We start from the raw sequence: 21,622 nt of genomic DNA, 5'->3' as shown, positions 1-21,622 counted from the left end.
TAATCTTGGTAATATTGAAACCCTAGGCATAATGGTATTTAATAATAAATTTTTCTTTTCTAGAATCTGATTGATTGTGTATGTGGTCAATGGTAGAAAAAATACATATCTAAAAAAAGTTGTGGTTGATTGGCCTCAAAATATGCAAAGTATGCAAAGTATGATCTGTGTTTTGATTTAGTGTGCTGATCTTAAAGGTGCATTGAAAAATATTGATACTCCGACTGATGCTCCTACTGTTGTGGAGTGACTCATGCAGCCAGCTATGGCTGCAGAGTTTGGTAGTACATGTTGTTTATGTCGTTTATTGTGCAAATTCGGTCACAGTTCCTATGATCACTGTTTCATTGCTTTTATGGCTTTATTTTGGTGATTTTTGAAAAGTTTTTTGGTTTGGCCATGTTTGTTTGTTGTAGTACAGAGTTAGACTGATGGCCTTAATCTAAGTTGTCTTGTGGTTGTTGTTGTTTGACTTGCATCCCACTGGGATATTTGCACAGGGTTGGTGTACGGTGATTTTTTCTGCAATATTTTGCTGTCTTTTCTTGGATTTTCTGTTTGCACATAGTCATTTTAAGATGTTTTCTTGTTCATGTTTTAGTTTTTTGTTTGTTGCGGTTGCACCCGATTCAAGAGCCGAATGGCTCACAGGGCTATACCTAATAAATGAACTTTGAACTTTAAATTCATAATTCTTCAGTTCTTTGATGATAATTTTAAAATAATATTTTGCAATCTACGTGTAATTAGAGGCGAATGGGTGTGTACATCTCAAATAACATGGAATAAATGCTGAAAAATATACAAGTATAATTGGGAACTGCATAGTTCAATTGAGAGACATACTGAGATACAGATGGATTATAGAACAAGTGCAAATGAAAACCATAATATTGGCTATTAAGAAAATGTAAGTGGATCTTGACAGGCCACATTGTTAGAAAGGCCGATATCAGATGGACGAGACTGGTCATGGAATGGCAGCGTAATTTGAGAACATACCTAAGAGGATAATCAATGCATAGATGACGTGGGAAATTTCCCTTCTTCAAAGTACATCAAAGAAGGTCCATTGCCTCAAACATCACATATATAGCTTTCCTTTTAAGGCAGTTTGCCTGCTAAGATAAAAAAAATATAGTTTAGTTGTATTTGTATGTATATGTTTTAATTGATTTATTTACCTTTCCTATATGTTCCACTCCTCTCGTGTTTTTGTATTGTTTTTTGTTGTAACATTAATTATAATTATAAAATGAAAAGTAACAATTATTTGTTACTGAAAAATTATGAAATACTGGACATCTGTGAAAAAGAGCTTTACAGCTCATCGGATTCCTCCAGTGTTAATAAATATTCAGATTCTGAAATAATTAGTTTCATACTGAAGAGATGGATCGATGAGTAGAGTTTAGCAGTGAGATTGTGGTATCGCAGGCTCGTGGGGAACGACGAGATCATGGTGGAAACTTCATCCAGCAGTGTTAAGAACGTGACTAATTATTTTGATAATAAAGTTGCTTGTCAAAAGCAGTATACCTAAATTATCCAGGCTTTGTGGTATAATTAGTGTTGATTGCCGTAAAGGTTGGTTTAGTGTTTTTTTATAATTATGTTTATTGGATCATCAGAATGTAATGTTTTTTAAGGGGAAAAAACACTGCTAATTATAAAATGAAAGTAACAATTATTTGTAACTGAAAAATTATGTAATACTGGGTTTGAGCATTTAAATACAGTTTATACTTTTCTTTGAGACATAATTGCTGCTTTTGAATTGTACAGTGTGTGTTTGATCTTTATTAAATGGGTTGCAAAACATTTCATATTTCATAACCTCATTGTCATATATCCTTGTCCATAGGCAGAAACAACATTCTACAATGGACTTCTGTTCTATGGAGAGGGTTGTAAGTGTTTTTTTATTCTATGTAGCATACTTTAATAAAACTGTATAAATCTCACACGTTCATTTGACGTCCCATAATGTTTATAGCTGTGATGTATAGAAGTCTAAATAAATTAAAGTTAATTTGTGCTGTATGTCGTTTTTTTACTCCAAAACTACACTTGTATGGGCTAATGTCCACACCATACCAGTTATTCCCACGGAGATCTTAGTCGTTAATACATGGGAAGGTGGACATTATCATGATCATAATGACAGTTGCATACAAATGTGCACAAGAATGCAGTGTCTTACAAACAGTGTGCGGTTGTGTTTTTATCAAGGCCCCGAGGGTGGCATGGAAGAAGGAGAGGCACAAATCCAAATGGGACGGATGATAGCTTTCCTGCAGGTGAAGCTCATTTGCATACATATTTTTTCCATTAATGAAACTTCACTTTGACTGGCGAGATACGTCCACTTGTATTAAGTGTGACGAGCACGGCGCACAGAATGATTCATTGTAGCTACTTCCATGCAGCTCTTTCAAAATCTAATTTAAATTTCAGCTCTGAGATAGTCTATGCAGAACAGTGCAGTCAGAGTACGTACTTGGGGAAGTTCAGTATTTAATTATCCTGCCAGAATTTCCAACAAATGATATGTGTACCTTCTTGTCTTATACTTAACAAATGAAATATCAGTGTCTGTGCTCTAATGAGGAAAGCTAATCTCTTTTCTGTTAGCAGCCCCAAGTCTGTGCTTTTAAATTTTAAATTTCGTGCGGCAGGCAAACGCAGTGGCAGGCTAAGAATTTACCTTGTTTTTTAACTTTACATTGTAATTAATAAATACATACAGTATATAGTTTATACAGTACGGTACTGTAAATTGCTCTGTTTTGCTAAATTATCACCATTCTTTAAGACTCCTGGGTAGGCTAGGCCATCTTGGACTTACGATATTTTTGACTTACGATGGGGTCGTCGTAACGCATCTCCATCGTAAGTAGAGGACTACCTGTATAGACTGAATTGACCACACAATCTAGTAAATCAATGTAATATAGACCTGTGTGCATCTAAATCCAGTACTTTTGTACATTTTCTCGTTTAAAAACTATAAATATCTATTTCATATATGTCATCACAAGCAGCTATTTTGCATCAAAGAATGCTAACCTTCCTTACTGTACATTCTCTTTATGTTTACTGTTCGTGGAAGGTGAAATTGGAGTTGTTGGCTCTTAGGTGGAGCTTGCTGACATACCAGCCATTTGAAGGGAACTTGATCAATCATTACTTCTCAGGAGCAAAGGGGCAGAGCGAGCAGCTCGCAATCGGAAGTTTGCAAGTTTAAATCAGGGGTTGACTCAGCCTATCATCCCTCTGCAGTCGATAACATGAGTATAACTACGCGGAAAGTGAACACCGGTTATCCTGCGGGTAATCGCCGCTTCTGTCATATGAATGTGGAATTTTCACCACTGGCTCGGGCTTGTAATCAATAGATGAGCATCGCCCCGATGCTCATTTCACAAGGAAATCACTTTTTGTTTGACTTTGACTTATCGGTGCAAAAAATGCAGTCACTCGCCTCAATTGACATTTATAAGCCAGTGTTGTACATTCCATGTTCCCGTGGTGAGAGCAATATGTAAATAATTCGAAACCTGCCAATTTTTTCCCTAAAACCAGTAGTTTTTTTTTACCGACGTGCGGAAAGTTTATTACAATGTATACACGAGCCAGACTTTAATATTTGTCCTCAATTTGAGGAATGATGCTGCCCAGCCAGCTAATTTACATTCCTTGTGAGTGTATGCAGACATTCCACTTAAGGTCTTTTGATTTTACCATCTGTTTTGTCTCCATGTTTATGTATCTTTAAGCCGGGCTGCGGTGGCGCTCCTGTAATCCAGCGAGAGTTGGTGAATCACAAAAATGTTGTCCAACTTCTTTCCTGTGGGTGTCATGGTGCTATACCGTGGCTTGCCAGGAGAATGCAGTACAGCGATAATGTTGACTCCACCTTTGCCATTTGAATGGGATAGTGTTTCTCCAAGTGTGCCTGAGTTTTCGCTGGGTGCTACGGTTTCCTCCCACATGTAAACACTCTTTAATGGCTGATAACACCTTGATATATAGAGAGCCACAGAGATTGGGGAATATTTGGCACCGGCTCACTGTGTGGCTGCTTTCCTGTTTGTCTGTGGTTCCTCGTGCCTCTTGATTTTTGAGAGCGAATACTTTGCACATGATAAGTTGATATTATCTTCAAAGCCACTGCCTAATATACAATATATTATTTTCAGCTGTGCATTATGAAATGTGTTAACGGCATGAAATGTGAACACATTTATGGGTGTATCTGTTAGTGTAACCTTATATTTGACACGCTGTAAACAATGAGTGCCTTATCAGAGGAGACACCCAGCCAATTGTGCACCTCCGATTAGTACGGTTGGCTATGTACTGTGCAAAAGAAGTTCAACATTGCTACACTCACATGTATTTATTCACAGGAGCTGTCCTGCTTTGTGAATCGCTGCTACGAGGTGGTTATGAACGTCATGCACCAGATGGCATCGTTGTATTCCTACAGCAAGTAAGAGGGTGTTTCTTTCAGTGTAGCCCTATATTTGACACGCTGTTATCAGAGGAGGCACCAAGCCAATTATGCACCATTTTCCACATCACTCAGGCTGTCCTAACCAATTGGACATGCTTTACTGGAAAGCTCTTGGCATCTGTGCTTGATATTAAATTGTATTTGATTTGAAGAAACATTGTCTTGATAGTGTATTCATGTGCATCATGTGCTAAAATACATACCTCAATGCTCAAACAAGAATGTGACATGCCACATCTATTTTGGCACTTCTGAACCCTTGGTTTATATTGCATATTCCAGTGGAAGTGAATAGTCTCTCACCGAAGGGCAATTCCTGATAACTGCTCATGAAATGGTCATTGTGGTGTACATTTGATCAACCCCAGTGGGATGATGGGCTGAATCAATTCCTCACTGGAATTTGAATTGGCAACTTTCCAAGTTGAGAATACAGTAAAAACCTTGGATTGCGAGCATAATTTGTTCCGGAAACGTGTTTGTAATCCAAAGCACTCGTATATCAAAGCACTCGTATATCAGTTGTGATCCCATGCCGCTCGGCAGACAAAGCGTATAGTACGTACTACTCGTATTGCAAGACCTCGCTCGTTTATCAAATTAATATTTATTTTTAAAAATTGCTCGTCTTGCAAAACACTCGTAGACCAAGTTACTCGCAATCCAAGGTTTTACTGTACTGCCAAAGCGCCACCTGGTCAGATGTGTCTGCCTGTAAATGATGTTCCTGGAAGGATTGCAACAAAAACTATTTCAGTTAAGTTGATCTGATTATTTAACAGCGTAAAAACAGAACAACACGAATGTCAGTGATGAGCACTAAATGGTGAAGTTTTTAATGTTGCTTTGTATGCTTTTCAGAACCGCACCGAAAATAATCAACGTATCATCAGTACACTTCCAGGTATTAGTTTTCTCTTTATTAAAATTGTATTTTTGAACGCAGTTTTTGATTTGTGTTTAGACATTCAGGTCTTTATCTAGGCTAAATTTAGTGAATGACAAATTTGGTCAGATCAACAGTACAAAATATTATTCAAAGTGCTAAATTATATTTTCATGTTTTCAAGGTAGCAGGTGACGAGTTCATTTAGTATTGTTCCTGACATGCATCAGAGAATACTCATTATTGTGAGATGCAGTCAACAAACTGTTTAAATGTACATAATCATGGCAAATAGGCTGGGTTATAATTTAAAATAGAAATGCATCTGAGAGTTTATACATGCTTCATCATCATCAGCCATGGTCAGGATGAAGGTCTTCCCAAGCAGCTGTCACCTGTCTTGTTTCTGGGATATAACAATACATATAGCTTCTTCTTTTCCAATTTCATCGCTCCACCACCTCTGGATGTCTTACAGGACGTGCTCCATTCTTTGGCTACTACGTAATAATTCTTAACCATCAGCCATCATCCCTTTTCGCAAACATGCCCTTTACAAGCCTACTTTTCTTAACCATTTTAATTTTACCCTGCATATGTTTTCTAAGCCACGTATTCCCTTGCTGTCTCTCAATGTAATTCCATATGGTATATGTCAAATAATGTTTTCGTTTTCTTAAACAGAATTGCAATCACAAACCAATTTTTTTATTTTTTAGGGGTCAGTCATTGGTGACTGGGTTTAAGACCCTAAAGTCGCCATGCTTGAGGAACGATGCCATTAACCTGTGTTTGTTCCCTTTTACATGTGTTCTTCTTCTGTCTCGTGTCATTGCAAACATGCATCTCCACATTCTTGTTTGTACACTTTTCAGTTTTTGTTCTATATTTTCCATTGACGACCATGTTTTGTAAACATATATAAAAACTTTAAATATAAGCAAAACTTTGAGGCATGATAAGTATTCATAAGAGTTGTTTTGGGGTTAAAATGCACGATTAGTAATTTAACAGCATTAATCAAATCAGAAGTAAAAAAATTATAATGTGTAAAATATGCTATGGAATTAGCACTCGATATCAAGTCACATTAACTGCCTCAATATCAAAAGAGCTTGGAGCAGCTTTGGGCAGTGTTCATAATGATTTGCTTTCATGAACTTTTTACGAGTAATAGTGGAATTGAACTTGTTGGTGGAGATGTGAAATGTTTTAAAAAGATGTGAAAGGAATGTTATTTTCAGAGCAGAACAATGTGTAAGGTTATGAGGCTATACAAATTAGCTTAAACTCGAAGATAGCACCAATAATGCAAGCACCTTATTTTTTCAGTGCATATTGAGGCTAGAGTTAATGAATCGGACAGAGCAGGAATATGATTTATATGGCTTGAATGAACTTGCACCCAGTTGCAACGTATAGGCAATGCATGACACATAGTGTCATAGTGTTATTATTACAATAGATTGAAATCACTGCTTCAACCGAGGCGCCTGTCCTTTGCTGCAGACTGTGTATGAACACCTTGGGGATCTCCTGATGGTGCTGGTCACATTGGATGAAATAATTGAAAATCAGTCAACTTTGAAGGATCACTGGACGATGTACAAAAGGTAATGAATGCTGTCATTTGCACAGATGGCATTTTCACTTATTTAAGTGTAAATCAAATAGAAACCAGCTGCCAGGTCAGTCCGTTAAGGGAGCCGATCATTTTTTAGGGGATTTGACTGCAATTTGATTGGACACACTGCAACATGCAAATCCCACTTACGCACCTTAGGTGCACAAGCTTAAAAACACGCAAGGTGTTCCCAATGCATGTGGGAAAACTGCGGGTACACAGCACAGTCTAAATTGTCTTAGAAAAAATAATCTATTTGGAGGTATTTCTTGGCCACACTTGCCCACAATCTAAACAAACCTACGCATCGGTTTTGGTATTTTTTGTTGTTATAAGTTTGGCAGTGATGGGAATTTGGGTTTTGTGGAAGAGCTGGCCAAAATACCATCTCGAGGGGCTCTCTAGAGCTCCTTCTAGTGGATGCCCTTTTGTCAGCAGTGACATGAAATTGTTTATTCGTTGAGTGGCAATTGTTGGGTGCAGCGTGACTAGTGGGTTGAATGCTTTTGTACCTGCTGTAAACTGCACTCGTGGTAGCACCAATACGTATTTTATTATTTTGGTGAGGCTTATATAGTGTGCATTGTTTTAATGATAGGGATATATTTTTGTTGACTATCAACATTATTATCAGTACTTCCTTTAACTTTACACATGTGTAGTGAGTCACTTCGGAGACACTATTTAGGAGGAAACAACGTTTATTCTACACTACATAACACCGTTACACACGAGACTACCATCCACCTAACTCTTACACTCGTGACACATGGAACTATAACACGCCTATGTCTTGCGCACACGGGGTAACTATAACCGGGTCAGAACTGCCAACGTGCTGTCTGACCCACGACGCCGGAGACGGAGACGAAGGCGAAGCACTTGGGCTCCACTTCACCTGCAGACAGCCCCGATATTCAATCAGGGCTTCCCTTTTATCCCTCTCGGCACGCCCTAGCTCCACCCTCGGCCGCGCTTCCTTCTGGAACATTTCCGAAGGTTCCAGGCTACCTTGCCCTTAACCACGCCCCCTTCGGGAACTCTAGACGTTTCCTGGCTACTCTCCCCGTGTCCCCTCAATCACCTTTCCCCCACATTCCTCACCCCGGCCCATCCACGTGCTTCACCCAATGCCGGGGTGACTCATCCTCATATGCCCCCTTCTGCCAGCAGCCCGCACCACGCTCCCCAGTGACCAATTATATGGCAATTACTTGCTGCGCTGGCGGATTGGCTGCAATCCCCTACTCTGTCGGTAGGACCCATTTGCCTCTCTCTGCTAGCACCTGGTACCATGCCCCCAGTGACCCACTGTATGGTACTGCACAGTGTGCTAGCCTCTGCACCCATATTTCCTTGTTCTACAGCACTTAGCGCTACGTGCCGTAGTGATACATTTAACATCACTACACATGTGTAGTGGCATAGTGTAGTAGCATAGCGCTGACTGCTGGCAGGGAAGGGGATCTGCGGCGTACGGCAGCCCTGACGTCAGCAGGCCAGGATATACACCAGAGGTGGATTTAGGGGAAAGGTCACAGAAGGGGCACACCAAGAACCCGCTAGTAGGTTTCAGAAAGGGGTGTGGTCGGGGGTGGAGCAAGACCACGCTGACGGTATATGAGGGGGCCCTGTAGGGGACCTCGGGGCTGTTGTTGGAGTGGGATACATGCGTGCTGCTGAAGTCTTCGTCACCGTTCTTCTCGTCGTTTTCACCGTTCTTCTCGTCGTCTTCTCCGTCTTCACCATCTCGGGGTGTCACCAGTCAGGCAGCCTACCAACTGTCCTGGATGAGTAGCGTCACCGACAATAGAAGGCCACATTATTTAGAGTGTTAACCCCGATGGTGTTTGTTCATAAAGAAGTGCCTCCAAGTCGTATCGTCTCCAAGTTAGTCACTACACGTGTATTTAGAAACATTTGAGCAACGGTACTTCAGAGCTTTCAGAGATTATTACACTAAAGAAGGGCCATTAGGTAAACTTTTATCTTTCGTATATATTTTATCTCAGGTGTTGTTTGAGAATAACTAAGTGTTAAAATATGTTTAGCATTTGCTTCTATAGCACTGCTAACACAGACCCTGAAGCTTTTACACTTCCTTTTGCGCAACCTGTGGTCAAAGCTCCAAAAGTGGAGCTTTTAAAAAACGTACGCATTCCTTGAGAAATTGAAAACTGCATAGCTATCGGTTATAAAACAGCCAATGATGATGACAGTGATGATGTGTACTAGGCCTGCAAGGGAGCTTCTTTACATGCTGCTCCGTGCCATAGCCAAGCGGTAGTGCGCTCACCACTTATTCAGAGGCACATGGTTTAAGTCCAGTGGCCACCCTCGTTAATACTTTTGGTCTAAAAACCATAAACCTATGTGCCAACTACTTCACAGTGCCTTGACATTTGTCGAAGTAGGTAGACCATGTGTGCTGGAATTATGGACCATGCTTTGCAAATATAAAATAAATCTTCAAAATATTTATTTAGGTGAAACCGCACAGCAGCATCGCCCTCTGCTAGAATTCTATATCCATCCATGAAACGTACCGCCTTTGTGATAACCTTGTGTCCTACGATGGCGCGAATAACAAATGTATTACATAAAGTGTTTCATGTCTATCACTCCGGCCTCTGGTGTGCTGCGTGCGCACGTGTTTGGTGCTGCGTTGTGCAGGCTGCTCAAGTCCGTGCATCACAACTCCAGCCGCTTTGAGGTGCATGTGGACAAGCTGCGGCCGCTGGAGAAGCTGCTCATGAAGTTGGAGGCACAGCTGCTGGACGGCCTGATCCTGCAGGTGCCCATGTGCCCTTCTCTGCTGCACTCTCCGCGACCAGCAAACATGCACTCTTCCAGGTCATGAGATTTAAGCTAAATGGTAGCAGGGTGGAACACCTGGGTGAAACTTTGAGGATACAGAGTCATTCTTATGATCTGTGATGTGGTGCTCAAGTGTAGGATGTCTAACAACAAACACTTTTGAGTGGCAACATGAGTTTAGAGCAATTTTGATGGATTGAAGCCATCGTTACTATGAGGAACACATACATAACCACATTGTATAGGAATACAAATTGTGCAGCTGCAAATATGGATAATCATGGCATTAATCTGGGGCACATCTAGTTATTAACACGTGATATGTTTTAACAACCGTCAGGAGCTCAGTCATCATTCATCTGTAATATCCCCTCTTTGTCATATCACAACGGTGGGGAAATTGGTAACTGATAATGACCTTGATTACTTGGCTGTCGTCAGAAGATATCACCTATTAAATAAAAGGCTGGTTTGCCCCAAGTCGTTGTAAAGAATATACAAAATGCATTATATGATATATCCGACCAGTGGGTACTGTGGTTGGAGAAATTGACTTACAGTTGAAGGTTGCTCATTCACATCCGAGCCAGTGCTTTACTTTGTCTATGGTCGATTAAATTAAGTAGCCTTTCGTAGCAAGTCATCGATGGTCGTGCTATGTAGACACTCACTTCTAATTTATGTACCCATGATAATTTCTCATTTTTCATTCTAGGCTCAGGGCTGTCCACAGCGATGATCACGCCTCTTTACTAATTCGAGCCGGGAGACAGAGACTGACGTTTCATATTACCTCTGATGGGATCATCATGTATTTCATGCTGTGGAGGGACACCCATCATTAGTTTTTTTTGAATATCATAAAGAATTGCTTGGTACTGAATGGCTATCGGTAGTGATGCATAAAGCTCAGTAGGGGTCATCATTGCCTCAGGAATACAATTCATAATTGCTGTGCAGAGGTGCACTTCTATTTTAAGGTTGAGTTGTTCGTAGTTCGGTGTGAAAGTGCATCCCCATGCTCAAATTACCATTAAGAAGTGGTGACAATTCAACATTCCTATGGGGAGGGCTCTCTCACCACAGTTCACTTTTTACAGAGGGGTATCCATTTTACCAACCACGGTGGGATGGTCAACTGAATCAATCCCTGACATGACTTGGAACTCACAACCCATTGTGAGGCAAGCACTTGGCCATAATTCCCCTGTCCTGATTTGTTAAAATAATGACATTTAAAAATGTGCCCTTGCCAACTATGCTGCTGATTAAAATAGCTGTTTTGAGTCTATTTGCTGAAATCCTACTGAAGGTCATTCAGATCTATTGCCTGGCTAAATCCCCCTTCATGTTTCAATTGACGTTAATCATTCTTCTGCATCTGTTGGGCAAGCCTTCAACCATTACGGCATGTGTGTAACCAGAAGACAGGCCATCTGAGCAGCTTTATACAGTGATAATTGATAGTCTGTTGGTCTGTACACATGCTACTGTGTTAGTCTGCATGGGTGTGACAGTATCATAGCTGCCCATGACAACAGTGCTTTTGGAAACAATTTAAAGTAGAAATTGAAGACCCTGAAGCATACATTTAAACAAGGGCCATAACAGCAGGTGAAGCATTTGATTGTCCACCAAGCTTATTCAGTGTGTTTTCATTGTGTGCTTACAATTAAGGATCATGAAGTTGCTTGTGATTATACATTTTCCCATTTTAATTAGCACCAGGTGATGTTCCCATTGAGATTAAAAATGTCTGTTTTAAGGAGACCTTTTCAATAGTTTTCTTTATCATAATCGCATCTCAAACATAATAAAAATGCATAATCTTAACATCTCTCATGTTTGATTTAAATCAATCGTTCCCAAAAACTTTGAACCGAGGATCATTTACAGTTGCTACTAAAGGTTTTTCCAATCCCTTTAATAGCAGCAAGGCAGGATGATGGGTAGTAGATGGGTACTGGTATGGTCTCAGGCACTTATCCATGTGAATCCTGTTGCCTTTTGTGAACTCTTTAATAATGCATATTAACAGTCTAGGGATTCCTTAACAGCAGGTCCAAAACCTCAGGACTGTGTACTAAGGAACCAGTAATAGTGCATTATTATGCGAGTCCTGCTAAAAGATGGGCATGCTGACATTAGACATGATACACTGAGAATGTGCAGATGTATTGTTTTTAAATGAAATGACGTAACAAATGGCGGTATTTTCCTTTCAGAACTGCATCGAGCAGCCGTTTGACAACGGGACAGTTCTTGTCTCAAAAAACAGTGCCTTCGCCGAGGAATTCACCCAGAACATTCGGAACATGTTCGCCGCATTGGAGTCGAAGCTTGGTAAACCATATTCTGTTTCACAGATCACACCCATATTGTGGATATAGTGACTGTACTTAAAAGGGCATCTTCTGATAATTAATTTACTTACTTTGGCAAGCAGTGGCCTGTGGATGTGTCATAGACCATTGCTAGATGTTCTAAAAGGGCTTTTTCCAACCAGCTTGTTTTGTACTGTTTGGCTGTGCATATCTGTGAGCAGTTCACTGTGTGACTCTTATGTCAAATAACTTAAAAAATTTGAGCTCAGCCAAATTAAAAGAAGCTGCAAAGCAAGAAACAAATAGCTCTTATTTTGTAGATTCCTACATAGTTCAAGGTTGTCTGTTTCAAACACTGCAGAAGACTTTCAATTTACAGCCAAGTTTGCCATAAAAGCACACTCTAACGTCGTCATTGACTTAAAAACTGTACTGTTGTCACCATGGTGAGCATCGCTGTCGTATTATAATGAAATGCTTGAGCTTCACTTGATAGTCTTCGTTCGCATTGACAGAGTTGTCAACTCATGTCAGGTAGTCCAGAAATGCAGGCTAGGTATGTATCATCACGAGCAGCTATGTTGGGGGTGACATCTTCCTTTAAGTCCAAATGGAAAGCAATGTTTTGTTAGACATCAATGACTGCCGAGACCATAACACATTTTTCAGGATGGAAAGTTATTGAGTACTGGATGGCTGGTTTGATTCAAAGCCAGGATCTTATTTGTAGCTTAGTGTTCCAGCATGAGGGGCCTATGCTTCCTGGCCACCTCTACAACACACCCTTCAACTCTGCTGGTGACCCAGGGCTTGGACTTCATTCTGCCAAATTTGTTGTCTCAGTACATTGGCTTCTGAGTATGCAATGCATCTATAGTTACAAATAGACTACGTGTTGTTGTGTTGTCATGCGGTGCAGGTGAGCCCAATGAGATCGATCCGAGGGAGAGGTACGTCGGCACCTGCTGCCTGTTTGTCCTCAACTTCCAGATCTTCAGGACTGTGGACAAGAAGTTCTTCCGGTCCCTGCTGGATGTGTACAAGAAGGTAGCATAAACAGTACACCAATGGTGCATTTTGTTCATACATGTGTAAGGGATGCTGAGAGGCATACCTTATTAAGTAACGATGGGACCCTTTTTGCCGGTATCAAAATTATGAAAAAATAAAAGAGTTTAACCTTTCCGAAAATATAGACTTTACCCTTACTGGCAATATATTTACGGAAAGGGCCTGTTCTTGTTTCATCCTGTTAAGTAAATATATAAACAATTGATGCACACCTGGGTCTAATGAGTTGAGTTGAAATAAGTTGCTTAATTCCTATTGGCGACCTGTCACATGGAGAGCTGACGAATTGAGCACACAATTTGATTGGACGGTGGTGAAACACTCAGATCGGAATGGCGCAGAGATTCATTTGGAAAAGCCCAGGAAAAGTGAAGTGTGAACATGGGGTTGATTGGATGACTGTTTGGGGAAATTAAGGGGATTAGTGGAAAGACAGACAAAGTTGATAATGGAGGAGCAGAGGATCAAAGGAGCTGGTAAGGGGAGTTTGTGGCACCTGAACAGTAAATCCTTGGAGGTTGGTACGTACTGCGGGTTATACGCGTTGAAGAGTAATAAAGAACGAGTGTTACTAGACTAACCTGACTGGAACTCCTTTACACATGTGCGATGTTCATCTGTATATTAATTGTATGTCTTTATTCTATATTTAGTGACGGTTGCACAAGTGGGCCCGAAATATTGCATTACCCATTCTGGTAACACAACGTGAACATAAGACTGGCTGAGTAGTCTGGCACTTGTTTTTGACCTGCTCTCCCTCCACCCCCTACCATCTGCTTAGACCGTGTTTAACAATAGATACATGTAAGGGAATGTAAGAGCAATGAACCTGACAGCTTCCTGAGAGCAAAACATGATTTTAAGTGTGCTAAATTGATGGAAATGGCCTGGTGACCAAGCAGGCTATAAAAGCCATGTGAGCACACAGAACTAGCATTCCTGATGACACTGGGTTTTTAAGTAGCAATTTAGTGATCTCACTCCAACATCTAGATTGACTCAGCCTTAAATAAATACCTGGTGTGGTGTATGAACATCAATGCTCATGAGCAATAGGGGTCAATGTATGCTGCTGGTTATTAAACCTTATGGGCCTAAGTAGTAAATGTTAGCTAACAGCACTTGTCCTTCTGGTCTATTTGGCTAAACAGCGGGATTTAAAAAAAATCCTTGTCTCCTGCAGATGCCAGCAGTGACGTTGGTGGCAAACGTGGTGTGGTTTGCGGACAAATTTCTGCTTCTGCGCGTACAACCGGCTGACAAGCAGTTGGTGGAGAAAAAAACTCTGCAAGCGGTGCCAGTGCAGAGAGATGCACACCTGCAGCAGAAGGCTCAGACTCTGCCCAAGTACGCAACCCACTGCCGTCTCGACTGCTGATTTCTGCCACCTTGTATTTAATACATTCATTTGTAAAACATTATTTCGTGATGTTTATTTCATTGACAAATGTTTGCATAATCAATAGGATGACTACAAAGCTGGTATATGACCTTCCAGAACATGAATTCTACACGAAAAGAACATCACAATTTGTCCTTTAAATGTTTTGTAGTAAATACATTTGTAATGCGGAGAATGAGAATAAATGTGGAACAAGTTGCACTTGACAAATTCTAGCCAGTGAAAAGTTAGCTCAAATCAAGGAAGGTATTGCAAAAACCGTACCTTAATCAGCACACACCAATTAAGTTTAGGGTTGGTTGTTAACGAGAACAAATTCTGTATTGCAAAATGAAAAGTTAACTTATACAAATTGGACAATTTTAACTAGCGGGAAGTACCTGGCGTTGCCCGTGTCTTAAAAAGATTTCAAAACTACTCTTAAAAATCTAACAGCAGTGCGTACTGACTGTGGTGGTACCTGCTATGATTACAGCAGTGCATATCGACTGTGGTGGTACCTGCTATCACGACAGTAGTACATGCTGACTATAGCAGTATTTATCGACTCTATAGCACAAAGTACTCACCTGACAGAGTGGCGTGGTGAGGCGTAGTCCCGTGCAGAGCCTCCGGTCTCGCCTAGATTGTCCAGCCGGCCCGAGGTGGCACCTTGGCAGGCTGGGGCTGGGCTGCTACCCCAGACCCTCCCCCCCAGCTACGATCTCCCTGGCCGCTCTGCAGTAATATCTACTGCCTATGGTGGTAGCATCTAGCGACTGTATAGTAGTAATAACTGCACACATCGGGGTGGGGGGGACATCACACAGTGAAGAATTAACGTCAGCGTTTAGTGTATTTTTAGAGCATTTTTAACATGAAAGAAAATGTCCCCCTCACTCCCACCGAAGGCGTGCGACTTGGCATGGGCCGTCCCCCCCACCAAAGGCCAGTGCGTTGGTTTGGTCGTGCACGCATCATAAAAAAATAAATAGCGCACAAAAATCGCACTAAATCGCTAATTAAACAAATTTAAAGTTGACGGATGTGAAAAAGGAATAGTGCCTGCCGCGGGGCTTACGGCTTGGTACCTGGCTATTTTTTTTAACGTAAACCCCACCGTTGGAGAGGCAAATCGTTCGCAAGCGCGCGAACAGACACGAACCCACAAACAAACCCACAAACAGACAATTTTTTACTTTTATATATAATAAATAGATAAGGTGAGTTATTTTTTCTACGTTATGGAAACTCAGTAAACAGTTGCATTTAATCATCACACCAGTCATATACTGCTGGATGAAAGCTTCCCAGTGATGATGCCATCCCTCTATCTCACCCTTCACATGACCTAATTTCATCACCACATCTCTGCGGTAGTTTTCCTCTTGGCCATGTTGCCATCTTTGGCTGCCATTCTGTAGGCAGTTTCATCCATCTGATGTCCTTTCTAGCAGTGTGTCCTGCCCAAACTCTTTTTTTTCTAACAGCCATTATGATGTCTAATTTGCAATGGTTCTCTGATACATAAGTTCTACTTTCTCAATGCAATTAAGAGTATCTATCTTTCCATGTGTTTTTTGTGAACTGTCCTATTTTTGTTCCATGTTATTTGTTTTGACCTTCTTACATGATGCTGTGATGACCTCTTGACATTGACAGTGAAATGTGAAGGCGTGTTCACAAGTCATCTCGGGCTATGTAACACTTGATCATTCTCTGAGTCCTGGGTGATGAAACTTAATCATACGAATAATAAATCTATCTTAGTCAGACATTGGCAACTTGTTGGGACCCATTGGCTCTTAAACACCTCGCATTCTCTGTTGTGTATGGAGCGCATGTCTTATATTGAGTACAAAACGTATCTATGTATGTTGAACTTCTTTCACACCATACGTTTCCAATTGTGCTAATCAGAGGTGCAAAAAGCTATTCTAAAGAAATGCGTTTTCACATTCTAGAGTTGAAGTTTTCGTGACTGTACATGTTTAAACTACACATTTTCCACCTGTTTTCTTATGTGCCCCCTTATTGACACTGTAAAATCACAATTAAGTTGGTGCTAAGGATGTGATATTGTGGTTGGTTCATCTTGACTTTTGATACCACATAGCAGGATTCTTTGTGGTTTAGTATGTGTTCTGCATCTCTCTAAATATGTAACCAAAAACACCATAATTTGCCTGTGGGATAAACTAAAACCTATCCTGAAAAGCATAGTATGGCTCTGGACTCGCATCGTTTTGAGCAGGCTAACAACTTTCAATGCATAGGCATTACTTTGGATTCAAAACTATTTCCAGACTCACATTTACCATATGACTAAAACAACTAAATTGGATTCCTATACAGAAAATAATTCTGTATTCCATCTCAACTTCGTCTGAATATTGTTAAAGCCACCATTCTGCCCATATTTTATTCTTGTGACACCATCTACCGCCAAGCTTATGAATCTACCTAAAAACATCTAATTTCATTATACCACTCTGATCTCCATTTTTTTCCTCGACACACCCTGTAGAACTCATCTTTGCAACCTGTACATTGACTCAAATCTGTCCCTGCTACACATCTGGAGAGACCATCACTTGGCTGTCTTTATAGGTCAATTACCTAACGGTCTACTTAGTTTCTCCTAACTCTTTCCCATAGCCTCAGAAGTGCCTCCGTATTTCTACTACAATTTCCGTTTGCTTAAACTTGTTTGATAAAAAGTCATTTCACATTGCTGCTCCGTGTTTTTGCTCAACTACAGCTTGGTGCTCTCCCTAAACTCCCCCTCTTTGCTTCCCTATTAAACCAAAGCACAGCATACCTGTACCTAACCTGTTCTGGCACCTCTTGCTCCCACATGCTTGCATTGCCTTTTGACATGTTTTGTTAGACTGAAATATAGAGCTTACCTAATTTTTTCATACCAAACTTGCGCTGTTTTTGATTCTGACCGTCATTTACCTTGGGTGTTCATTGTCGAATATTCCTTAGGGAGAACCTGCGCTCGTTCTCTGCAACATTCACGTTTTTGTGTTGTTGCTGCTGTGCTCACGCACCACGGATCTCCCTCGTAAAATAGTCGGGCATCTTTAATGACGTACATAACTGTTACTGTCTGTATGCAATTGTCTTTGTATCTTTAGATGTATGTAGATATGCTTTTCTGTTTGATTTAATGTACACTTATTTATAATTGTTCCCTTTTTTCATTACACTTACATGTGTTATTTTTGTGCACCTACCTGCTTAATACTCTGCTGTTTTGACAGTTGAGGAAATGCAGCATTGAAGTCGCTGTATTAATACTGGATTGTATTTAATCACTTGTAAATCATTAATGTAATGCATTTGTAGTTGAGTCAGAAAAACTTTCATCTGGGTAGAGAGCTCTGTTAAGTTACATCTGTAAGAGGATTAAATTAAGTCGGCTATTACATGTTTTCAGTGTGGCCTTGTGAAAAAATGTCTAAGTTAATAACACGCAGAATTACATGAACCTACTTTTTGTGTGTCACTCTAAAAGTACTTAAATCTAGCCTTTAAAGTGTCTAAGAATGCATTGTTTGTGTAATACTATAGAATGTAACCGTCATACCTATTTAAATGTTGCGAGATTACTCTCAAACACAGATATGAGGAGGAATATTGTCTGATTATTTATTTTGTTACTTATATTCTGCACAACGACAGCAATTATTATTTTGTACCAGCAATAGGTTTGTTTGTCAGTGTGTTGAAGCAGTAATAAATTGGCACGATTGTTCACGTGACAACGTTATTAATTGGCTTTGTCGAGTGGAGGACAGTATACAATACATTTCTTAAAAATGTACACGATGTGACCCAAAACATCGATGATGAACCTGATTGACTTTACCCTATGGCACGAACTCAAACTCCTCAAATACCCTTGACAATTCAGTTTAACACGTGTAGGCTTTCGCGACCAATATTATTCATAATAAACGTTTGTGGGTTAGATCGTGTTATTTATAAATGTGTCGTAACCCTCCACCACCCGACACGGCCAATCAGCAAAAAAGTGTCACGTTGACAAAAGACAAATAGTTCACTACTTTAGCCCACCGTTGTGTTGAAGAGTGAATCCACAACATTTACAATTTTTGAGTACGACGTTTCGCTGGTAATTACATCCAGCATCATCGGGCAATTCGCCATTCGCCAGAATTGCCCGATGATGCGACACATTTATAAATAACGCGATCTAACCCAAAAACGTTTATTATGAACTCTTTACAATTGTCTCTGCATATATCCATATATTCAACAGTATCAGATAGTGAGCATCTTTTTAACTCCTCATGATTATTGGCCCTGGCTGAAAAACTTATCACTGCTGTCTATCCTCTCAATCATTATTTCTTGCCCTTTTCAATATCGCCTGGCCTTTGTCATGGTTTATTCAATATGATAACGCCACATACCAAGAATGTTTTAAAAGTATATCTCAAACTACGCTTTTTTGCAGGGTAATGCAAACATTTCTCCCCTAGTGCATATAAAAACAACATGAAATTACTTTTGCAGCTGTTCTGTGATGATTTCCCCTGCTATGGCGGTTCCCTGACACGAAGCAGTGTTCTGCTTGTGGGGAATATTCCAAATGGAAATTTCCTCGTCTCTTGATTTGATGCAGAGAACACATTCACTTTGTGTGTACAACAAATAAAAATGCCAAAGTAACAGAAGGAAACTTTGAAAAGATCCCCAGTCACCACACACTTTCCTTTTGATTTACCACCATTTCAAAAGCGTTTTTTCGCTTGGACGGTTTGCAGGAGCAGTGTGAGTTGGTGCATCAAATTTTACATAGCAGAGTAAAAATGGCAGGTGCGTGGTAGGGGTTATATGCCACAGCTACCACTTTGTCCACAGCATGTGCATTGACTTGCAATTGCCTAATTTAAGAAGTCTTCCATTTGAGGTGCATCTGTTGCCTACGTACATCAAATTAACAATGCCAGTGTGAAAATAGCGAGGACATTGCAGTCGTACAGAATTCCTCGTGAGTGCTAGAATTGATCGGGTCTGTCTGACTTTGCACCATTTAACCTTTTGTACATTTTTTACGGGTGCTTTTTAGGGCAAGCGGGCTTAATGGGTTTTGTCTTTTAGTCCTGGTAAAACGAGTGCTTGGACTGTATACGTATTATTGGAATAATGTATATGTAATGTTTTTATGTGGCTGAAATTGTAACATCAAATTTTAAGGAGGATCACATGTGATTAATATCTTACCATAGTTTGTGCAAAGATATTAGTAACATGAGTAAAAAAAAAAGGTAAATGTGTAGTGAGTTCAACTGAGTCACAGACGTACTCTTGGAGGCAACACATTTAATTAACACTAACACATGGGGTAACTGCCCCTTAACAAAATAACAACTTATGGTGGTGAACACCAGGCTAACTACACTAATTACAACGTAACGAGCTACTACGGACCGGACGACAGCTCGGGTCCAGGTCCACGTGTTGGAGACTCGTAGAACGTAGACGGATGTTTCTTCAGGATCAACAACAACAACTCCGGCCCCTTTGGGGGACCTGGCTTATATTATCTGCGGCGTGGCTGGCTCCGCCCTTGGCCACGCCCACCTTCCAGAATCCTCGAGCAGGATCTGGACCCCGACCACGTGACCACCCCTAGCCCCCCACTTGGGGCCCCTTTGTAGACTTCACTGGTCACATGTCTTCTCGGGTCAACCAGAGTGCCATGGCCTTTAGTAACTCCGGCACTCCCACACCCTATCCTGTAGGGCTGACACTGCATGCCAAGCGTGATGCCATCCAGCGCTATCAATCAGTGCTGACCGAACCCCTCTCGGGCCGGTACTACACCCACACCATCGTGGTATCCGCGATGTCGTTACACCGCACGCTGTGCCTCTCCAGGGCCGGCACTACACAGTGACATTTCGCGATGTCACTGCAAATGTATTGTGCAGTGAATAATAATCCTTGTACAAATGATATACAGTATTGAAGACATTTTGCAGCCTTTACTAAGACTAAGTTCTTCAATAATGTTCTTTAATTAATCGTGTTCCATTATTATAATGACTGTCATCCGCAATTCTGAGGTGGTTACAATTTTATGAATTTATGTTTATTTGGAAACATAATTTCGCAGTGACCAAGTAAGGCAAGAGCCTATCTAGTTGCCTTACTCTTCTTCAGGTTTTTATTTTGTTTCCTTCATTATATAATGCAATGAAGCTGTTCCATCTGTGTAAAAAAAAAAATTCCATACAAATGTTTTGGAAATTGCAATGTCATGGGTTGCGTGCTTTAACCACAGTGCTGCACAGCCAGGGAGAGTGTAAATAAATTGAAAAACAATAAAACTGACAACATGGATATATAAACATAATTCCTGGGTTTAGCAATAAGTAGCCAAGTTCCTTCCTTAAAATACTACATACAAGCATATCCTAATTGACACTGTCAGGCTTAATATGCATGAGTGCTTATTTTTTGAGGTTCATTTAAGGAATAATATTCGTGAGCATGCATGTTTCTACGTGTATTTATGTTGCTGTTGTCCACTGTCTCACAGAGACGTGCAGTCCTACTACTTGATCGTGAGTGCCTGGATGACAAAGATGGAATCGGTCATGAGCAAAGGACAAGTCTCCAGTGATCTGACGAACCGCTGTTCTCTCTTCATCCAGGTGAAGACAAACCATTCAATATAACAGGAGCAACAACATATCATAGTCTCGAAAGTGTCTGCCTGTGGGGAAGTGCTCAATTTAATTTACGGTTCTGAGATAGTGGTGGAAATTCCACTTGTTGTGGTAAGCCACTTCATTGGATAAGTGTTGCTTATTTTTTTGTCACTGGAAGGCTGATGGGCTGAGTCGATGCTGTGACTTTGCAGTGTTCACTAAATAATCTGATTGCAGGTCATACACGTTTTGTTGGCTACATTTATGCACGAATTAATAAGTGCGGATACACAGATAACGGGATG

At 40.6% G+C, this 21,622-nt stretch overlaps 1 protein-coding gene across 2 annotated transcripts in view; it reads left to right on the top strand.

Annotated features, from left to right (window-relative positions):
• WASHC4 (WASH complex subunit 4) overlaps window positions 1–21,622 on the top strand; it is a 107,585-nt gene that overhangs the window by 4,796 nt on the left and 81,167 nt on the right. For both annotated transcript variants that reach the window (XM_078860831.1, XM_078860830.1), the window contains exons 5-14: window positions 1,865–1,910; window positions 2,233–2,300; window positions 4,413–4,495; window positions 5,381–5,423; window positions 6,915–7,018; window positions 9,703–9,823; window positions 12,072–12,189; window positions 13,090–13,217; window positions 14,428–14,591; window positions 21,206–21,320. In XM_078860831.1, the coding sequence (XP_078716957.1) occupies window positions 1,865–1,910; window positions 2,233–2,300; window positions 4,413–4,495; window positions 5,381–5,423; window positions 6,915–7,018; window positions 9,703–9,823; window positions 12,072–12,189; window positions 13,090–13,217; window positions 14,428–14,591; window positions 21,206–21,320 (990 nt within the window). The remainder of the gene's footprint in view (window positions 1–1,864; window positions 1,911–2,232; window positions 2,301–4,412; window positions 4,496–5,380; window positions 5,424–6,914; window positions 7,019–9,702; window positions 9,824–12,071; window positions 12,190–13,089; window positions 13,218–14,427; window positions 14,592–21,205; window positions 21,321–21,622) is intronic.

This window comes from Lampetra fluviatilis, chromosome 11 (genome assembly GCF_964198595.1).
Source record: "Lampetra fluviatilis chromosome 11, kcLamFluv1.1, whole genome shotgun sequence".
NCBI classification, from domain to species: domain Eukaryota; kingdom Metazoa; phylum Chordata; class Hyperoartia; order Petromyzontiformes; family Petromyzontidae; genus Lampetra; species Lampetra fluviatilis.
Note: the sequence above shows the minus strand (reverse complement) of the source record. Positions and strands in the feature narration are given on the sequence as shown.